The sequence below is a fragment of the Chanodichthys erythropterus genome, chromosome 12 (genome assembly GCF_024489055.1).
Source record: "Chanodichthys erythropterus isolate Z2021 chromosome 12, ASM2448905v1, whole genome shotgun sequence".
Lineage (NCBI taxonomy): Eukaryota > Metazoa > Chordata > Actinopteri > Cypriniformes > Xenocyprididae > Chanodichthys > Chanodichthys erythropterus.
Window position 1 is genome coordinate 10,239,545 of NC_090232.1, and position 23,496 is coordinate 10,263,040.

Sequence of the window (23,496 nt, forward strand, 5' to 3'; positions counted from 1 at the left end):
GTTATTGAACGGCGAGTGTACGGAAAGTATTTTGACTGAAAAGCGTGAATCATTTGTTTTCAGAAGACATTTGTTTGGATAATTTGGTATCTAATGCAATCGCATTCAGACATTTTTAATTATGATTTAAGAGTCCAAATATATGGTAGCTACTACTTACTCAAATAATATTCAGTTACCTCCTCCTGAGGCAGTATTGTTGTTGTTTTTGTTCATTTGTACTTCAGTTTTAGTCATTTTAGTACATCAAGTTAAACTAAATGAAAATGTAAAAAAATAAAGCTAAAATCTTTCTTGCTAAAATATTTTAGGCCTGTTTTATATTTGTTTATTTTATTTTATTTCAATAACACATTCTGACCAATTACAGCACCTAAAATAAGCACTTTCCCTAATACATTACATTTATGTTGACGGAAAAAGGGTTATACATTTGTTTTTGCTATTGTCAAGTTGAAGCACACTCTTAAAAATCAAAAGCACAGTGATGCCACAGAGGAAGATTTTTGATTCACCAAAGAACTTTTCAGAGAAGAATTCTTAAAACATTTCAAAAATCTTAAGAACCTTTTGTGGAATGGAAAGCTTTCATTTGATTTTCTACGATTATCAATTTAAATCAATCACCACCGGGAGGCGCTATTTTACACCTGATAATGACACATGTAGTCCAAAGTAGCGCCACCCCATCGCCTCTCTCCTCTCTCTGACGGGACACCAGACTCTCCAGCATCAACATCATCCAGTTCTCTTTAACTTCACATCCAGAGCAGACGAGCAGCAGTCAACATGACCATCAACACACTCAGTCAGGATGGAGTGCAGCGACAGCAAATGCCCTGTTTGACCAAGGTAAGACCCTAAAACTATATTTTCATTTAGCTCTTCCAGTCATAGATCCTGCTGTGGAACAGACACCGTCTTTTGGCACAAGAACCAGAGCTTCATAATGCTGTTGCCTGTAAATCACAGTAGGCTATAGGAACTTTTTCTCACATAACTGAAAATGTGAGAAAGTCCTATAAGAGACCAAACTAAAGTTTGTTTACAGAAAATGTTCTGATCATGCATTTGTATAGTTGTGTTTGGATTTTCTTAGGATACTTATATAACTGATTTATATAACAACACATCCTTAAAAAAAAAAAAAAAGTAAACAATTAAGTAATCCCATTCCTCCTATTACAGTACATTTATTTGATTTATTATTATTATTTGCTGTTTTAGCATTAAATCTCCAAAAAAAAAAAAAAAGTTATGAAATTTTACATAATGATAATGTACTATAATAATAAAGTTAATATTTATTTAGGTGTGCATTGTAAGGGAATGTGATCTTTTTAGAGGATTTGTCTTTGTTTTTCACATTTTTAATCACCTTTTAGCTTTTGTGCAATTTCACAAATGCGGTGTGATACATTTTGTTTTATCAAATTACAAATATTTCATTTGTATCCACATGCAGATGGAGCGCATGATCATATCCATGCAGGACCCTGATATGGGCATCAAGTTGCGCAACCAGCGTCTCCTTATTACGGTCATTCCACACGCCATGACTGGTGAGTCTCTCTCTCTCTGACTCTGTCTCTCTCTCTCTCCATGACTGCATCAAACTTCAATCTTCACTCTCTCTCACTTGATAATCCCAAATGGACATGACTGTTCCGCTTATTTTCCAGCCTGTGACATGTTATGGCACGATTAGAGAGACAACTGAGACACAACTAGCATAGTTTCCTCATTATTATTGTGGAAATAATGTGCATTTAACAGCAAAGTATCCATGCATATCTCGGAAAGTCTTCGAGTGCGCATGAGCACAGTGAATCAATAGAAGCTTGCGCAGTGAAATTAGACTCCTGTGTGTGCTTTCAGTCTCTGCGCTCATTTTTCTTGCTATTAATTAGTCTAACAGTGCGTGTTTTGCCCCTGCACCGGTCTCTCAGAGGACACCGGGCTATTTGTAAATGAACAAATTACTTTCTTTGGCAAATCAAAGAAACATACAAGTCACTTAATCAAAGACGACACTTAATCAAAAGTTCAGCCTGTTTATATAACTGCTTTATATAACAGTAGTTCATCTGAATATGAATATAAATTTAAATCAGTGCTGCTTATTGCTTACTGGCCAGTTCTACAGACAGACAGACAGACAGACAGATAGACAGACAGACAGACAAGACAGACAGACAGACAGACAGATAGATAGATAGATAGATAGATAGATAGATAGATAGATAGATAGATAGATAGATAGATAGATAGATAGATAGATAGATTTCTGTAAAAAGTGTCTTATATAACTGAAAATCATGTTGTCCATCAATTCTGTTACTGTCAAACTCTGTTACTAAGGTAGAGTAACAGTGTTGACAGTATGTAACAGAATTGACAGCCATACACAGAGAAACACACACTCTCTCCCTTTCTCTCACACTCACATAGATGACTGTCAACACTGTTACTCTACCTTGGTAACAGAGTTTGACGGTAACAGAATTGACCCTTTGCAAAGACCCGCCCCCATTAGTTACTGTTTTAGTAACAGAATTGCCTCTAAATCGACAACAAGAAATCATGATTTTCAGCTTTATAAGACACTTTTTACAGAAAATATTATATTGTTATGGCCTGTTACGTCTTGTGATCCATGATAATCAGTAACAAATTATTAAAATAATTCAAAATATAACCATTTGAAAAAAGCAGAAAAAAATAATGAGGGAACACCTTGTGTAGGCAACATTTAGATTGAAAAGTACACTGTAAAAAAAATCCCCTTGTTTCTACAGAAAAATACCGGCAGCTGTGGTTACCAGAACAATACTGTAAAAATTACATCAAACCGTAAACATACTTACGGAGTTACATGTGAATTTTACATTTTAAATATTTATATGTAACATTGGATTTCAGTACACTGTAAAAAAAATCCCAGTAAAATTTACGGTAAAATAACATATTTCATTAACTGATATAATGTTAATTTACCAACCTAATGAAGTACTAATATCTTTTTTGTATCTTTATAATACACTGACAGTCACCAAACACAGTGCTGATAAGAGTCACATGATGAATCAAAGTTCATCACAAGCAGATTTTCCACAAGCTGAGGAGGACAATACTAATATATAGAAGGTGCACACAGTGTCATTCACACACACACTAAACACCATCATGGTAACATGCATGACATTTTAAAAATGCAATAAACATTAATTTAACAACATTAGATGTAACATAAAACCCTAATGTACATAACTGATTAGAAAAAAATGAGAAAAACTAAGAAGAAACAGTTATTTCAACAAAAATATATCAAATGTGAAGTGTCACGCAGGGAACTGTGGGAATGTCAATTTACGTTTTTTTCACTGTCAATTTTACAATGAATTGTTATTTTTCACTTTCAAAAACTCTGAATTTAACGGAATTTTACCGTAAAATGACATTAAATGTACCGTTAGATCTATTACAGTTATTCACCGTATATAGTACGGAAACTTTCTGTAAACCAATTAACAGTTTTTCACCGAAGCATTTTTACAGTCTTTTACTGTTAAAATCACGGTAATTTTTTACAGTGTATATTGTCAACCACTATTTTAGTTTATATTTTACCCAGAAAGCGTTCGTGGGTTTGAGTGTTAGCGAGTTAACTAGCTATATTCTAGCTGATTTAAGTTGTGTTCCTGTAGCTCAAACAGTATATTATGGTGCTAGCAATGCTAAGAAGATTGGTTTGAATCCCAGATATTTTTATGAAAGAATTGATTGTCAAACCAAGGTAGAGTAACAGTGTTGACAGTGTGTAACAGAACTGACAGTCATACACAGAGAAACACACACTCTCTCTCCCTTTCTCTCACACTCACATACATGACTGTCAACACTGTTACTCTACCTTGGTAACAGAGTTTGACGGTAACAGAATTGACCCTTCGCAAAGACCCGCCCCCCTTATTTACTGTTGCTTTGTCCGACAAGCCATGGCGCTGTCGCGACACACAGAGTGAAAAATACATCGCGGAGAAAAGAGGACACCGACAACACATCAACAGACATGACAGAGCAGGTTATTAAACAAAGTCTCAGCTTTCAAATTGTGTAATTTTTTAAGAAGTTCGAACAATAAATGTGGCTCTTTAATGTGTCGTGACTGATTGCTGTAGCGCCTCAGCTCAAGCGGCTTGTGAACCGATCATCTCTTCCTACTAGTTAATTTATAGCATCACATAAACATGAATGAACATGGACAGACGTCAGTACACAGCATTTTTCAAGTTCAAGTCCACCGAGGTTAAACTTCTATCTCCTGACTGCTGTCTGACAAAATGGCGGATTTAGGGTTATGATTGGTTAGATCGCTTGTCAATCAAACTCCCGGCGAAGGGTCAATTGCCACTGAATAAATCGACAAGAAATCGTGATTTTCAGGTATATAAGACACTTTTTACAGAAAATATTATATTGTTATGGCCTGTAACATCATGTGATCCATGACAATGAGTAACAAATTATTAAAATAATTAAAAATATAACCATTTGAAAAAAAGCTGAAAAATAATGAGTTATTTTGTACCCATGTGCTTATGTTGACAACAATCCTCTTTCATTTTATACAGGTGCAGACGTTGTGGAATGGCTGATTAAGAAGTTTTCTATCTCTGATGAAGGTAGGACATTATTAAAACTTATTTTACTATAATTATATTTATATTTTTTGTCTTCAGTATATAGCTTTGGATTTAATTGCAACAATGACTATCAATTGTTTATAGTCAAAGGATTATATATATATATGAAAATGCAAAAAGCCATTATTTTACTGTGTGAATAAGTACATACATTTAAAATTAAACACATAATACATTTAAATACGCTTAAAAAATAAAAAATATTTTTAAAAAATGAATGCTCATAAGTTGCCTTGTAGCACCAACATCAATTCAGGCTTACTGTGCATGTCTGTGTGTGTAATAATTTCCATGCTATCTGCTGTGGTATATTTCTTTGAGTTTTCCAGTCACCTGTGTGTGTCTCGTCCCTCTGGAGATGGCATTATTCTCCATGTTCTGTCCTGAGGGATTTCAAAACATACACACACACGCACACACAACCCTTGGGGAGCTAAATTGCTTATTAAAGTAGCTTTGGCACATTAAAGTCAGAATTTATGTAATCTGAACTGAGCTGTGTGCAAGATTTTTAATAATAAATGCACACATGTCACACAGTCAGAGAAAAGGCTCAGCTCAGAAAGCCCTAATAAACAAGCAGTGCTGCACACAGCTGTGTCTGCAATAAACAAGACTCCAGAGAGTTTGGCAGATCTGTGCACTACAATGAGGGAACACCTTGTGTAAGCAATGGTTAGATTGAAATGTATAATATCAACCACTATTTTAGTTTACATTTAACCCGGAAAGCATTTGTGGGTTTTGTTTAAAGGGGACATATCATAAAAATTTACTTTTTCCATATTTAAGTGCTATAATCGGGTCCCCGGTGCATCTGCCAACCCAGAAAATGTGAACAAAGACAACCCAGTAACTTTGTTTTGATAAGCCTTTCTCTGCAAGCATGTGAAACAATGAGCCGCTCAGATCCCCTTGTAATGTAGGAATGGGATCTAATTATAATATTACCACCCCTTAATCTGCACATTTCCACCCACGGCACCACCATTTTGTTTTAACAAGCAACAACGGTGTACCAGTTCTAACGCCATGGCAAAACACGCAACAAAGGGGTGAGGCCATGTTGGGCTGCTTTAGTGAAGAGGAAGAGTTGTTGTAGTAGTAGAGAGTTGTTACCATGCCATCATTTTACGCCTGACTGCTTCACAAACGAGGTCTCAATTCAACGCTGGATTTGCACAAAAGATTTAACATGATGGCACATGCTAGTTGATGAGTTGTATCAACTCCACAGCAACTACATAAATTTATCCACTAACCATTCAGAAACATCCAGATTCATTCTGAAAGTTGTAACTTCTTCCTGAGTCTCTCCATCAGTGTCTGACTCCGGTTTGAACAATGTAAGGCTGAACACAGTTACTGAAAAATCGTCATTTTGGCTGCGTGAGATACTCCTGCTTTGTTGTTGTTGAGCAACTGAAGCACAAGCTGTTAAAGCTCCGCCCTCTTCTGGAAAGCTGGCTGGGAGCAGCAGCTCATTTGCATTTAAAGGGACACACACAGAAACGGCATGTTTTTGCTCACACCCAAATAGGGGCAAATTTGACAAGCTATAATAAATGATCTGTGGAGTATTTTGAGCTGAAACTTCACAGACACATTCTGGGGACACCAGAGACTTAGGGTACATTTACACGGCAATGATATGCTTAAAACGGAGTTAAACCGTTTTTCCTTTGAGCGTACAGACAACAGTATGGTGCTAGCAATACTAAGAAGATGGTTTTAAATCCCATAATGCATGAAAAAAAAGCTTAAATTCAGTGTAAGTTGCTTTGAATAAAAGCATCTGTCAATCAAATGCAGAAATTTAAGCTGGTCTTTAGCTGTTAGACCATCTTGGATCAGCAACAAAGCAGCTATTAAGTAAACAGGCTGTTTTTTGGAATATGTCATCCAGTTAATGACCAGCTTGAATAAATCTAAATTATATTATGTATATGATTTTTTTTTTTTCTATTTTTTATTTAGAGGCATTGCACATTGGACACCTTTTTGTGAAGTATGGATACATTTACCCTTTAAAAGAGCCCAGAAACCTTATTCTGAAAGCTGATGATTCACCATATCGCTTTCAGGTATGTATACACACACACTTACACAATATTGATTCACAAATCCAATGCTGCATGAGCATTTGTTAAACTTCCATATTAAAAAACAGCACATCCCAATTAACATCTGTCTTTATCAGACTCCGTACTACTGGATGTCGACACGCTGGCCTGCCTCAGAACTGGACTTTGGTGAGATCCCATGAAATGAAAAGTCTGCCATCATTTAGTTACCCTCATGTTGTGCCAAGCCCATATACAAAGTGCTGTCATGAAACTCTAGATGGCGCAAGCTGATAGGTTCTTAACCCATTCTGCTTGTAATCACATCATTCTTTATAGGGCACAAGCTGATTGGTTCCTGCTGTATCAGTAGCCAATGAGCTAGCTGCTCAACTTTCAAATACTTGGTCAGTATCTGTTGTAGCAGTGCAGTGCGCTTTCAGAAACCCTCCACCTTCCCTAGCTCCACCTGTATAGATCTGCAATGGGTAATTCATGTATGCTGTGTTGTACAGCAGCAACATGTCTTACTTGCTCACAGCAGCATGTCTTGAATATATTAGCAGTAGCAATAACAGCCGCAGCGTAGCAGGTCTATTCCACGAAGACCAAACGTATCAACATTGTCATATCCATTACAATACCAAACACTCTAAGAGGTGTTATGACAGAAATGCATTTCTGTATATAATGGAATTCAAAAGGAGACATTCTCCAGAAGGTGATTATATTATTTATTATATTTATTTGTATGTGTTCTAGCAATCTACTTGGCCAAGAAGAATATCCGAAAACAAGGAGAACTAATTGAGTATGAGAAGGTATGGGGGTCAAATGGCAATCACACCACTCAGTAAGAAGACTGTACAATGTAGTCAGACTCATGAATCGTGATCTGTTGTTCATTTCTCAATCTCTGTCTTTGTTAGGAGTGCTATAATGCTTTACATAAACGCATCAACCACACCTGGGACTTTGTTGTGATGCAGGCAAGAGAGCAGCTCAGGTAACTATTTTTTTCCAGCACAAAAGCATACACACTAACACACTTTGTGTTTCCTTCAGCCTATTGCATTTAACCCTCTATTCCAGATTTAGTTTGAAATTGGCCTCTAGTTTAACATTTTACTTTAAAAGAAATTAGAAAGAAATACTTTTATTCCAGAAGGATGCAATAATTTGGTAAATATTAAGCAGCACAACCGTTTTCAAATTTGATAATAATAAGAAATGCTTCTTGAGCAGCAAATCAGCATATTAGAATGATTTCTAAAGGATTATGTGACACTGAAGACTGGAGGAATGTTGCTAAAAATTCAGCTTTGCCATCACAGAAATATAATATATTAAAACAGCTATTGTCAGTACTATTGTATTTACTATATTTTGATCAAATAAATGCAGCTTTCCATCAAAAACATTTAAAAATCTTATAGAGCCCAAAGTTTTAAATGGTAGTGTGTAGTAAATATTAATAAGGTAGATAATTAAATCATTTATAATACAAAAACCAAACATGGTAACTGCAGTATTCTCTGTAGTGGCTGTATCCAAAATCCACTGTTGCAAAAAGCTGCTTCAAAATTTAAGCAATTCCTCATAAAATACAAATAATTTATAGGACTCTAAATATTTTAAACTCAAGTTTTATGCTCTAATAAATATTAATCATATTCCTTGATTAGAAAAGCTTTTATGAAGGTTGTTGACCAGATACAATATTTTGTTATTGCATGGTTACTGTACTTCTGTACAATTGGCCTTGTTATGTTATGTTTTTGTGTGTGTGTGTGTGTGTGTGTGTGTGTGTGTGTGTGTGTGTGTGTGTGGTAAGGGCATCAAAACAGCGTCGGAAAGCAGACCGTATAGTGCTGGAGTGTCAGGAACAAGCCTTCTGGCTAGTTAACAAACCGCCTGTAAGTACAGAACACTGTAAACTCACAACACTAACAAACAAACAAACAAAAAAACATGGTATTCATTGAGTAGCATGGTATTGCCATCAGACAGCATCACCATTCCATGGCTATATATCAATGCACCCTGTGCATTTGTTAGTACATCAATTAAATAAATAAACAAAAGCAGCATTTTGCTTATTTGAAAAAAGTATCTGACATACAATATTATTGGGGGTAAATTAATTACTTTACTTGATCCTTAAAAAAAGAAAAGTTTTATCCAATACTTTTAGAATTGAAATACAGAAATTCAAAGCATGCGACAGCATCTGTGCCTGTCTGACACGTGCCCTCATATCTGTATCCAGCTTCTGCTTATGAAATATTCAGCCAGTCAGTTAAAAGCATTGCAAAGCAGAGGAAAAAGGGGGAAGGGGGCAGAGCGAGAGAGGAACGAGAGAAAGGGAGGGCAGATACAAGCAAAAGAAAAGAAGAAATAGAGTGGAACACATTGGTGCCTTCAAAATACACTCACACATGAGTGCAAAAGATATGTGCATTACTTAACATGAGCTTAAGTGTTAAGTGGATGAAATAATAGTATAGAGAGTGAACCGGAAAGACTGTGTCGATTTTTTTTTCATGAGGAAAACAGCTTATAAATCACACTAAGTGATGCTTTTTGAAAATATAAAAAAGCAGAGTTTCCTGTGATGGGTAGGGTTAGGGGATAGAATGTATAGTTTGTACAGTATAAAAATCATGTCAACAGAATGTCCCCATAAAATATTAAAACTGTGCATGTGTGTGTGTGTGTGTGTGTGTGTGTGTGTGCTGGTATATCTCTAATGGTTCCATCTTTTGGCTGAGCGCTTAAGAGGATATTCTATTACTAAGTGACTATGTGTGTTTAGTGTATGTGTGTCTGTGTGTGTGAGACTGGCCACTAGTGTACACTGTGTGTGTGTGTGTGTGTGTGTGTGTGTGTGTGTGTGTGTGTGTGTGTGTGTGTGTGTGTGTGTGTGTGTGTGTGTGTGTGTGTGCTTTTGTTTATATTACATTGTGGGGACCAAATGTCCCCATGATGTAATATAAACCTGAGTTCACCTACATCGTGGGGACCAGCCAGCGGTCCCCACAATGTAAATGGGTTTATAAATCATATAGAATGAGTTTTTGTGAAAAAGTAAAAGTTTGCACAGTTTCCTGTGAGGGTTAGGTTTAGGGGTAGGGGCAGGGTAGGGGGATAGAATGTACAGTTTGTTCAGTGTAAAATGCATTGAAGTCTATGGAAAGTCCCCACAATTCACAAAAACAAACATGTGTGTGTGTGTGTGTGTGTGTGTGTGTGTGTGTGTGTGTGTGTGTGTGTGTGTGTGTGTGTGTGTGTGTGTGTGTGTGTGTGTGTGCGTGTGTGTGAGAGAGAGTGAGTTTCTCTTGTACTCCTGCACAAGGGCATTTTAACGAAGAATCCAGATGATGTTTTAATCTGGGGTGGATTTAGAGGCCATTTCATTCCTATATTGTCACTGTGTGTGTGCGTGTGTGTGTGTGTGTGTGTGCATGTGTGAGTGGAAATGTTGTAAATCCACCTGCCAGACATTACTGGGATTTGGGTTAGTTTAAAAGCCTGGAAAAAAAAAAAAAAACAAGGCTCACATTATTTTTATCTATATCTTAAAAAAAAAATTAAATTAAATTCTATGGACAATTACTGACATCTACTCTATGATGCACATTTTAATTTATTAGCTTTTTTACGCCATTGAATAAAAAAAATTAAAAAGTTAATTGCGACTTTTTCTCACAATGTTGCCTTTTTTTGCTATTGTGAGTTTATAACTAAAAACATAATTTAAAAAAGTAATATTTAAAAAATATATGATATTTACAGTATATATTTATTTATCTTACATATATTTTAAATAATGATTAAGACATTTACGCATGTACTCCAGGTCTAAGGAAAATATCTTATTTCTTTTTTACTTTGTTACACTAATTGATATCTTAGAGCAAAATCTTTTGTAAAAAGTTTTTTTTTTTTTTTTATGATACTAACATGAATACATGAATTTGAACTCACGTGAATTTGATCTCTTTATCTCTTTATGACAACATTTTTCAGCTGGGGATGCTGGATATTGTAGATTACGGACCAGAGAGAAGAACCATGAACACACGAGTGCAACTGGTCAGTGAACTGATCGCCACAACACAACTAACCACATCCACATGAACACATAATTCACATACATAAAGAGCACGTTTCAAAAATATATGAACAAGCATTCACAGTAGAATCTCTCATGTTCAAGCATCATCTACAGCTTGTTTCTCTTTATTTCTGTTTTTATATCATGCATCCTTGTTCAAGTAAGTAATCTCTAAATAACTGCCTCATTTCCTGCTGACATTTCATTTCACTGTAAGATCATAAAGTTCAGTGACTGTGCTGATTTAGTTTAGTTTAATAGCAACTTTTGAGGAAACCTAATAGATATATTTGTCATTTTGTCAATTTCAGAAAAGAACGCAGAATTCTACAAAAAAGAGGTAAGTCATTTGAATAGCAAGTGTTTGTCTTGTTAATAAATGTTTTATATTTTATTTATTTATATCAAATCATACATTATATTATATATGTAATAGACTATAAAATACGTGCAAATAGCGTCCCTTGTTGGCAAACGCTATTTACACTAGCTCCTCCCACCAATGTCTGGTTGGGCCACTCGAGTTTTAAAAAAGACGCACAGAATTCAATGTTTTCAGCGGTGCAGCAGTAGCAAGTAAGGCTCGCAGATCTGGCTTTTAATGTGATCGACGCGGGTTTAAATCCGCCTTTTGCCGAGCTCGCATTTATTTTCAATAAAAATGAAAATAATGTTCTAAAAGGGGAAATAAACTGAACGAATTTTTAATAATGTTAAAAGTGTTTATTGAGTAGGGTTATGGGAAGGTGTAAGGAGGGTTTTTATTCTCCCAATAAGGCAGCATCCATTTAAAAAATGTTAATAAATATAATCTTATACTCTAAGATAGAGGTGCAAATAGTATCTGCCAAGTGTAGATAGCATATAATTACTATTTACTCTTATTGTAAAGAACTGATACTTTTACATGGTGTAAATAGAATCTATCGCTATTTTCATCTAGTGTAAATAGCATATCGCTAAAAAAATGCTGCTATTTTCACTTAGTGTAAATAGCCCTTGCCTATAAAACATTTCACCTTTTAAAAGATTGGGTTCATTTTTTTAAAGAAATTAATATTTTTGTACTGAAAATGTAACTAAATTTGTATCCATCATGCATGTTTTTGTGTTTGTATGTTAAACGCTTTAGATTGAACATAACAGGATAAGCCTGGGGAGGAATCGTGTCAAGTCCTCAATTTGCCTTGAGAGGTACTGAATGTGTGCGTATGAGTGTATGTGTGTGTGTGTGTGTGTGTTTGACTCAATCTCCAGGTTACAGCTAATGGACTGTCCTCAAAGTATCTTTTAAAAAGAAAGCGCTCTTACTATAACCCTTTGTGAGGGCTTACATATGTGTGTGCAGTTATGTGAAGTACTGTGAGCAGTACCAGCCCCATGACCCCATAATGCAAGGATGCCTTCCCAGCAACCCCTGGATCACGGATGATGTCATGTTTTGGAGCATGAACTCTGAAACGTAAGTCACATTAACACACTTGAATAATCATTTTAATGTTCATTAATCTCCTCAAGTATAATAATGTCTGAAGGATAGTAATTGCTATGTATAACTGTTTTCCTGAAACAGAGTTGCTGTGCCGACTAAACTGCGTGTGGAGCGCTGGAGCTTCAGCTTCATGGAGCTGCTGAATGACCCAATGGGTAGAAAAGAGCTCCTCATTTATTTGGAGAAAGAATTCAGCGGTAAACACACACACGCGCACACGTACTGTGTTGGTATTATTGTATAGTTATAGCATTAGATGGTAATACCATAGTACATGGATATACCATATACTGAAAAAATATTGACCAATAATTGGTTTGATCAATATTTTGTACTTAAAGGTGCCCTAGATTCAAAAATTGAATTTACCTCGGCATAGTTAAATAACAAGAGTTCAGTACATGGAAATGACATACAGTGAGTCTCAAACACCATTGTTTCCTCCTTCTTATATAAATCTCATTTGTTTAAAAGACCTCCAAAGAACAGGCGAATCTCAACATAACACCGAGTGTTACGTAAAAGTTGGGATCAATAATATGTACGCCCCAATATTTACATATGCCAGCCCATGTTCAAAGCATTAGACAACGGCAGGCAGTAGCTATTAACGTCTGGATCTGTGCACAGCTGAATCATCAGACTAGGTAAGCAAGCAAGAACAATAGCAAAAAATGGCAGATGGAGCAATAATAACTGACATGATAACATGATATTTTTAGTGATATTTGAAAATTGTCTTTCTAAATGTTTTGTTAGCATGTTGCTAATGTACTGTTAAATGTGGTTAAAGTTACCATAGTTTCTTACTGTATTCACGGAGACAAGAACCGTCGTTATTTTCATTATTAAACACTTGCAGTCTGTATAATGCATAAACACAACTTCATTCTTTATAAATCTCTCCAACAGTGTAGCATTAGCCGTTAGCCACAGAGCATAACCTCAAACTCATTCAGAATCAATGTAAACATCCAAATAAACACTGTACTTACACGATTAGACATGCTGCATGAAGAACACTTTGTAAAGATCCATTTTGAGGGTTAAATTAGCTGTTTGTACTTTTTTTATGTTGAAATATTATTGCATTTTAATTTTTTTATTTTAATATATTTTAAAATGTAATTTATTCCTGTGATGCAAAGCTGAATTTTCAGCATTATTACTCCAATCTTCAGTGTCACATATTTCAGAAATCATTTTAATCTGCTTAAAAGCATTTCCTATTATGATCAGTGTTGAAAAAAGTTGTGCTGCTTAATGTGATACACTTTTTTCAGGATTTTTAGAAAGTTAAAAACATTGTTTATTTGAAATAGAAATATTTTGTAATGTTATAAACATCTTTGCTGTCATTTTTGATCAATTTAATGAACCCTTGCTGAATAAAAGTAGTAATTTCTTTAAAAACAATCTTAGTTGAAACCAAACATTGTATAAACGGTGTGTCAGATGTGTTACAGAAATGTTGGATGTATATTAAAAAATTAAATTAAATTATTATTATTAAATTATTTTGTTATTTTAGTTTTATTACTTAAAAGAGCCTTGGATGAGTTTTTTGCCAATTAAAAAAGGTTAAATTAAATCTTTGTAGCTTATGCACAATATTAGTCACTTAAAGCATACTTTCACCTTGATTGCTGATAAATGAGTGTCAAAAAGCAGAAGTTAAAAAAAAACAGTAGTTCAAAATCAGTTATGCATATTGGACACACTTAAACAAAAAATATATGGTATGGATATTATTCATACTAACACAATATCAGCAGGAGTAATAAACTATATTTATACATGGTATTTACCATGGTATTGGTCCAAAAACTTGGTATGATGCTGGTATTCTTTCTGATTTTTAATTTTGAATCCCTCTTTATATAAACATCTTTTATTTTAACCCACTTCTGAATAGCGTCCCAAAACGGTCGTTCCCCTTCTGTACTTTTGGAGCTTTAATAGATTCCATTTTTATCCTGCTGCACACTCTGTAGAAATGAATAACGTAACAACTTTTCATGTTTCTCTTTCCTCCATTCCCTTTCTCATACTCCAATCTCATCATCTTCTTTTGTCGTCTTTTCTTGGTGTTTGGTTTCTCTATTGTTTCCAGCGGAGAACTTGTGTTTCTGGCAGGCCTGTGAGGACGTTCGTCATGGAGAGACCTCAAAAATTCCAGAGAAAGTGAACGAGGTTTACAAGTATGACCTTAACCACAGTATCCATGTTACAATTTTAAAGACATTCATAATGTATTTTATAAATATTTGAACTTTATCATCAAAGAATATTGAAAAAAAATTTAAATACAGTGGCATGAAAATGTATGTGAACCCCTTGCAGAATCTGTGAAAATGAGAATTATTTTAATAAAATAAGAGGGATAATAAAAAATGCATGTTATTTTTTGTTTAGTACTGTCCTGAGTAAGATATTTTACATAAAAGATGTTTGCATTTAGTTCACAAGACAAAACAATAGCTGAATTTATTAAAATAACCCCATTCATAAGTATGTGAACCATTGATTCTCAATACTGTGTGTGGTCCACGACTGTTTTCATGTTTTGTGATGGTTGTTCATGAGTCTCTTGTTTGTCTTGAGCAGTTAAACTGAGCTCTGTTCTTCAGAAAAATCCTCCAGCTCCTGCAGATTCATCAGTTTTCAAGCATTTTTGCATATTTGAACCCTTTCCAGCAGTGGCTGTATGATTTTGAGATTCATCTTTTCACACTGACGACAACTGAGGGACTCAAACTCAACTATTAAAAAAGGTTCAAACATTCACTGATGCTCCAGAAGGAAACACAATATATTAAGAGCCGGGGTGTGAAAACTTTTGAACAGGATGAAGATGTCACAATTTTTCTTATTTTGTTTATATATTCATTTAGTACTGCCCTTCGGAAGCAACAGAAGATACTTGCATGTTTCCCGGCAGAAAAAATAAGTACAATTTACCTTGATATTTGAATTCAAAAGTTTTCACCCCCCGGCTCTTAATGCATTGTGTTTCCTTCTGGAGCATCAGTGAATGTTTGAACCTTTTTTAATAGTTGAGTTTGAGTCCCTCAGTTGTCCTCAGTGTGAAAAGATGAATCTCAAAATCAAACAGCCACTGCTGGAAAGGGTTCAAATATGCAAAAATGCTTGAAAACTGATGAATCTGCAGGAGCTGGAGGATTTTTCTGAAGAACAGAGCTCAGTTTAACTGCTCAAGACAAACAAGAGACTCATGAACAACCATCACAAAACATAAAAACCGTGGTGGATCATCAGGTAACCACACACAGTATTGAGAATCAATGGTTCTAATACTTATGAATGGGGTTATTTTAATAAATTCAGCTATTGTTTTGTCTTGTGAACTAAATGCAAACATCTTTTATGTAAAATATCTTACTCAAGACAGTACTAAACAAAAAATAACATGCATTTTTTACTATCCCTCTTATTTTATTAAAATAATTCTAATTTTCACAGATTCTGCAAGGGGTTCACATACTTTTTTAATTCCACTGTATATGTATTAAAATATATATTAAAATGTATTAAAATAGAAAACAGTTATTTTAAATTGTAATATTTATAATTTTTGACTCTATTTTTGATTTTGATCCAATCTTCCTGCAATTTTTTCAGGATTGTATGTGGGGTAGTTCTTTTAAATGCAAATTTTAAAGAAATACCTAGTTCAGTCATGGAACTGGGGCACAGGTTGATAGGTCCTGCGATCCACAAGCAATTACAGCATGGCACAAGCTTATTAGCCTCTGCTGATCCAGCAGCCAGTGAGATTCCTTGCACAACATTTTAAATAATCTGGTTCATTGTTTGCTGTAAGCTAGACCTGCTGGGTGCTGCTTCAGAGTTGCTCTGAAACCCCACACCTGCCTAGATCTGCTATGGGATTCATGCATGTCTATTTTTGTAGCATATTTTACATATGGAAGCTTGTTTCCCCTGCTGAATAAAAAAAGAAAAAACGTAATTCTGACCTTTTTTTTCTCGCAATTGTGTGATATACACTTGCAGTTGCGAGTTATAAAGTCAGAATTGCGAGATATAAAGTTGCAATTGCAAAAAACAAGTCAGAATTTCAAGTTTATAACTCATAATTCTGAGAAAGTTCAGAATTTTGAATATCTCGCAATTCTGACTTCATTTTTTGCAGTTGCAAGATCATATCTCACAATTCTGAGAAATAAAATCAGAATTGCGAGATGTAAATCGCAGTTGCAAGAAAAAAGTCAGAATTGTGAGATAAAAAGTCACAATTATCTTTTTTACATTGTTTTATTCCATGGCGGAAACAAGCTTCCATACTTGCATGCTCACAGCAGTGTGTCTGTGTATCTATTTGCAGTAGCAAGTCCATATTTGCTCTGCAGCAGCAGCAGTAATCAACAGCAGCAATAGCGTAGGCCCAGGCCCAGATTTACTAAATGAGGCAAATTAACATGAGAGCGCCATTCCACAAATGCGCCGATGCTGATGCACAAATTAAAGAACACAGATGCAGTCAAATCACTTACATAACAACCAACACAATCTACTAAGAGCAGTGCAAATTAGCGTTGGGTCACAAATAAGCAGAGCTGATGCTCATCAGGTGCGGGTCGACACAGGCACAAATTGTTACATGTAATATACAGATAACATCTTCCTCTGGCATTCCAAAGAAATTAATATGAGTGGAAAATAGCAGCAACAATTGCAGCCATGTCGCAAAATGGGTTAAGACATGCTTTTTTTGGGCGTTAAATAATGGCGCAAATACTAGTAAATTGACTAGCTTAAACATTAGTAAATTGTGTTGCGTGATTCATTTAAATACTCTCCTCCCATAAATTTTGTGTCTGAAAGGGAAAGTCCTACAAATGAATATGCAATAAGGTCAGCCGCAAAAACAACTCAGTCCACGCCTTTTTAGCGCTAATTTTGCACTGCGTGTCTTCAGAAAATCCCGGCAGTAATTTTTTAACGCCAAAACAGGGTTTGCAATGGAGCAGGCTGTTAGTGGCCCCTAGTCCGCCAAGATCAAATACATTAAAATTGCTATTCAATAACATGCTAAAACTATTCCGAGAGTTGTTATGATTGAATTAAAGGTACAATATGTAAAATTTTTGCAGTAAAATATCCAAAAACCACTAGGCTAGTGTTATATATTTTGTCCAGCTGATTACAAACAATAACGTTTTCAACTACTTGTAAATCATGAGAAAATTCCCATTCTAAACCATAGACTGTAAAAAAAGATGGACGACGCGACGTCGCTTCCTTCCATTGTAATGAACTGAAGCCAAAATGGCCGACCGAATGGGCGCTGACATGTTACGCAATACGTAAGATTGGAGCCTGGGCATGCGCAGAAGGAACCGTCAGTGGAGCCGGAGGCGGAGTCGCGATATCAAACTTCCGCCCAGACGACTGCGTCATCATTCATGTATTTTAAATAGACTATAAAAATTATATACAATTTAAAATTCTACCTATAAAATAATAGGCTATTCTATTTCTAGAGCAATAATACTTTTAAAACAGCAAATTCAGTAGATAAAATCAATATAATATGCCACTAGAAACAACTCTAAATCGTCAGAAACGGTCCTGCCATTTTAAATCAAGTTCAACTAATGTTACAGGAGATCGATTGCTGTAATTAGAGTAAGCTATCATTAGTTTTGTCCTGCTAATTATTATTTTATACCCATAAAAATAATAAGTAACTGCCAGCTAACGATCACCTGCTTTTTCCCGACATTGTTAACATTAGGTGTGTTATCTTAACTAATAACATTTATTAATTAGCTTATAACACCCATATTTAATGTTACAGAAAAAGGTTCAGTGATCCGTCAGATCCTGTAGGTCGGTTAGTACAGTTTACTGCTGAACAACTCATTTTGTTGGTGTTAAATAACAAAGAAATCGAAAATTAACAGTTAGTTAATACATCTTCAATCTCCCCTCGAAGCTCCGACAGTCCTCAGACAAGCTGAGCTGTCAATCAAGTTCGAATCATGACGACACGCCCCGTTTTTATAGCATCAAATTGCTAGCTAAAATCTAAATCATCACAAAAACGAACAATTGAATATATATCAGTGTGATAACAACTACCTTAAATGACCAAAACCATTTTTCATAAAGTTTTATTTGAAGCAGAATTTATTTTTAAGTTTTCACTGAAGTCTCATTCGACTGCATTGAGAGGGCGGTGTTTATGACCTGTACTGCATCCAGCCTCCAGGGGGCGATCAAAGAGCCCGTGGCTTCACTTTTCAGAACGTATGAGACACACCCGTTCTAAACAGTGACACGGGGCAGTGCAGTTGCCTGTCAATGATGTCAGTTACCTTTGTTACCGCCTTTACTGACGTAGAAACCACATGACAACAGTGCCGTGGACAAATGCGGAAGTAGTGTCTAGCGTCCAGCAAACCACTAGCTCGCTTCAAGCAGTTCCTTATTTACTTCTTGCACGTTTTATGGTGGATTGTGTTACTTATTTATGGAACATAATTACTGTTTACCATCTGCCGCTGGTTCTGTCGACAAGGACAGCTCCCGTAAACTCATGACCGGAAAAGCGGAAGCGGCGCCGGCGACTGTATCATAATAAAAGTCCCGCTGCTCGTGAGGTGTGTGTTGATCAATCGCTCCAGCTCCTCGTTCAGCTCCCGCAACACTCGGTCCTGCTCTGCTTCATACTACAGTAACGTTAATAATCGCATCCACGAACATGAGTTCTTCCAGACTCCAATCCCTATTCTTTTGCACCGTCCGTTGAGATGGAGACCACATGTCCCAAGTTTCCGCTCTAAAACTTGGCGTCATCAAACTACGCCTTTGTTTTGAATAGGCTTCTAGCGAACTCTAGCGGAAAAAAATATCACAAATTGTACCTTTAAGTTTATTAAATACCTTTTAAAAGTTTTTTTTTTTTTTTAAATCATACTGACCTGAAGCATATATCTTAACAACCTCTGTTTATTTAATCTGTGTGCTACAGTATATGAATGAAAGTCTTTCATCACCTCTAGTTTGTCCTTTATTTATGTGATTGCTTGCTGAACTTTGTAACTGATCTTCATTACAATAAATCAGGCAGTTTCTGGCTCCTGGTGCAAGTCGCTGGGTGAATATCGACAGCAAGACCATGGAAAAAACCCTGGATGGACTTAGGCGCCCTCATCGTTTTGTCTTGGATGATGCTCAAATGCACATTTACTTCCTTATGAAAAAGGTATACGGTTCAAGTTGTTTAATCAAATGCAAAATGGGACTTTTGAAAACAGTCAGAAGTTTTCAAAAGAATATTAATAGTGTAAACAAGCCATTTATGCTGTGAAAAGATTTGAATATTCTTGCCCATGTTTATAAGATGTAATTGGTGTTTCTTTGTAGGATTCGTACCCCCGTTATCTTAAATCGGAACTCTACAAGAACTTATTAGCCAGAGCCATTGTACCACAGGAAACTAAGAAAAGGTAAAAGTGTAAATGGAAACAACAGCCAAAGATGCATAAAACCCTTATTGATGAGTCTGCAAAGGAAAAGATGTCTTATCAGTGTGTTTCTGTGTGCATGTCCAGTGTGTTCCCGTTCATGCGCCGCCAGCGTCACTCCAGCCCCTCACCTGCTCTCGCCACACAAACCCCAGAGGATGATGGGAAGAATTCTAACTCTTCCAAAAGCAATTCCGGAACTGCATCCCGGCTTTAAACATGCACACAACATTTACTGCTATGTGTGTGTGTGTGTGCTACCTGATGTTACCTGACAAAAACGGCATCTGAATCATCTCCGGTTGTGCTCTACAAAACAGATGTTAGCTAAATAGTAGCAATAGCTAAAGGTTATTATCTAAAAAGAATGCTTGATTCACATTTCTCCATCACAGAACTACAACTTTTCATGCATTTCAAAGATACAATTTATGATGTAGCAATAATGTCATCAGACATATTCTCACAAACTTTCAGCTCATGTTTTCTTCAGTGTTTTAAGTGGAACTTGCCTTTTTCACACATTTGTCATGTTTTTAATGTATTTATTTGATATAAAGATTTTCCTTTCAGCTATAAATGTACTTTTGTCACAGTTTATTTTCATCATATACTATGAAAGTGCTTCAGTGAATACTTGAAGGGATATGATGGGACAAAGTAAATCTAGTACATCTGTAGTAAATTTGTAAATGTACAATAAATCATTAGTAACATGATATAAAGCGCTATGTATCTGGTAAATAATCCAGAAGAAATAAATTTGTCAGTAGAAATAGTCAAAAGGTACAGGCCTACATATCCAAATTTATTAGCGTTAATGTTAATCACTCTAAAAGAAGGAAATAATCTATGACATAACAAAAGTGTAGTGTTACTTTAAGTTCTTTAATCAAAATATATATTCGCAACTACCATTCAAAAGTTTGGGGTCAGTACAATTTTTTAATGATTTTGATAAAAGCCTCTGAAGAAAAAAATTCAGTTAATTTGTATGCTTTATTCATATGACTAATGCTTATGGAACATTGTGTTATTTTTGCATTAAATTGCTTAGAGGGACAGTAACATGGAAAGGTAAGATGTAGTTTGAGGCATGGGGCCTAAAGAAAAAGATGTATGTGCATCAAGTGTTATGTGCAGGTACCAGGAACTGTATTTCACTGAGGGATAATTGGCGGTCTGCTTTTAGATTTTTCGGCACCTCCTCATGACCTAGAAGGTCACCATGTACATAAATCTGAGGATCCAAGTGTCGGAAGCGTGATATATAGAGATGTGTTTCTAACTATCTGTGCATGTGTGGAAAATTACAGTTGGAGAGACGCTTTAACCTTGAAGTTTAGAGATATAAAGGTGGGAGAAATCCTCCCTTCTTCTGTCACACACTCTGCAGCAACTCAGACTGTATGACTGTGACCTTCTGGCAAGAAGACAACTGGATGTGTTTGTCTCTTATATTATTTTATTTGCCACCACACCTCTTATGCTCATGTAATCAAAAAATACAATCAAAACGATAATATTGGGAATTATTTTTACAATTTAAAATAACCTTTTTTTATATATATATATTTTAAAATGTAATTTATTGCTGTAATGGGTTAGGGTTGGGTGAAAACAGTTGTGCTGCTTAATATTTTTGTGGAAACTGTGATGCTCTTTTTTTCAGGATTTTTTTATGAATAGAAAGTTCAAAAGGACAGTATTTATTTTAAGTAGAATTGTTTTTGTAGCACTATAAATGTCTTTACTCTCACTTTTCATCAATTTAACATGTCCTTGCCAGAAAGTTACTTTTAAAAGTAATTTCGTTATTCCCTTAGTTTTGTGTTACTTTTTCTCACCTGGGCTGGGCTTGCTTGTTTGTTTTTTAATAAAAATTTTTTTTTTTCTTTTTTTTACATTTTTGCCAAATGTAAAGGCCCTTTCACACCAAAAGTGAAACAAATAAGCCTCAGTTGGAAGGAAATGCAAATTCACACCTGTACAGTAGAGGGCGCATTTCAAACATGCTGCCACAAATGCAATGTTTATCTAAAATCATGTTTGCTTATTGGTTTGGTTGAAGTGGATTATCGAAGGTCAGCAGCAAAGACATTGCTTAAGTAAAAAAAAAACTCTAAAAAAGCCTTCAGGTCTTAAAGGGTTATGAGTTTATTATAGTAAGTATTATTTAACACATTTAATTATTACAGGTTTGCATCATGTTCTTTAAGTATACTTTTAGTATGCTTAGAAGAAGAGTTTGCATTTCACTGTTTTTATTCATTTTGAGGAATACTGAATCTGATTTTGTGCAAGTGAGATGAGTAAATGTATGCTCACATATAGTCTAGAACACCGTGCACACAACGCCTGTCTCTTACTTCCAATTTCACTCAGATATTTAGTTGCAACTTTAAAACAAATGCATTTCTTTACTTGAAAAAGTAATCTGATTACGTAACGTTACATGTGATGCATTACTAGTGTTTGTTTAAAAAATAAATAATTATATAAAAATACTGACCCCAACCTTTAGTAGTTAATTTAATATTTTATAGTCAATATTTATTTTTATGTTAATTGCACAGCATTAGCCAATTTTATGTTAAACCATGTTCATGTAACCTAACCTAAAGTATGAAGTTTAATACCAAGCATTGCTCTAAAAAACGTTGTTTGTGAAAGGTGAAAATTGAAATAAAAAAAGCCAGTTTTAAATAATCATTAAATTGTTTATTTCTCCATTTATTGGCATATAGATTACAGAACATTTTAAGAAAAAAGGAGGCAGAAATAAACAACACAAATAAATAAAAAGAATGACTCAAAAACAACAACAAAGAAACTTTAACTTGTATAAACATGATTGCACTGCTTCATTCTTAACCTCAAATATAAGTGCACATTTGTGCAATATACAAGGCCTACCATTAGATAAACAAGAACAAGAATTATCAAGATAATCAATATTAAATCAAAACTAAATCCCATAAGAAAGAAGTAAAAATTTGGGGGATTCACAGATTTTATAAATGATTCATTTTAGAAATTAACATACATCTTAGTTAGGCTCATATTTTTTTCCAATATATTTTGTAATTCCAATATAAAATGTATATAAAACATTGTAAAACATCATATTCCAACCCCAACTTAACACTTGACCTCTTCTGGAAAAACAAGAGATGAACTGCCTTGATGTTACAATTAAATGGAAAAACACGACACTGATTTACATGAGTTTTAAAGGACAGCTGCAATGTAAATTTACACCTAAAAATAACGTCCACAGTAGCCTTTTCAAGTTTAAAATGGCCTGAGGGTCAGAAACACAGTATTATGCATATCTATAGAATGCATTGCCCAATACAGGGGGTTTATCTTAAATACATAAGGTCAACAGTATGTCAGATTCTCATTACAAACACGCACATCTGTAGCGATTCATACTAGCATACAGCAAGCACAATTTTGCATACTGGCTCAAGCAAGCACAATTTTGAGCGCGTGTAAAATGTTCTTCGTCTCAAGAAAAAATTTCAAGGCTTTTAGGGAAGAAGAAAGGAGGTATTTTCTTGTACATTCCTGACAGTGGTATAAATAATTGTGTACTGTA

At 35.1% G+C, this 23,496-nt stretch overlaps 1 protein-coding gene across 1 annotated transcript; it reads left to right on the forward strand.

The window, feature by feature from the left end:
* Positions 1 to 789: 789 nt before the first annotated feature.
* Positions 790 to 20,109, forward strand: rgs11 (regulator of G protein signaling 11). Its single transcript, XM_067403641.1, has 17 exons — positions 790 to 852; positions 1,466 to 1,562; positions 4,635 to 4,685; positions 6,684 to 6,790; positions 6,907 to 6,958; positions 7,532 to 7,590; positions 7,699 to 7,775; positions 8,604 to 8,685; positions 10,799 to 10,864; positions 11,203 to 11,226; positions 12,019 to 12,080; positions 12,235 to 12,348; positions 12,460 to 12,575; positions 14,492 to 14,579; positions 19,492 to 19,630; positions 19,792 to 19,874; positions 19,980 to 20,109. Exons 1-17 carry the CDS (start codon positions 790 to 792, stop codon positions 20,107 to 20,109), a joined length of 1,410 nt encoding a protein of 469 aa, XP_067259742.1.
* The last annotated feature ends 3,387 nt before the right edge of the window (positions 20,110 to 23,496 follow it).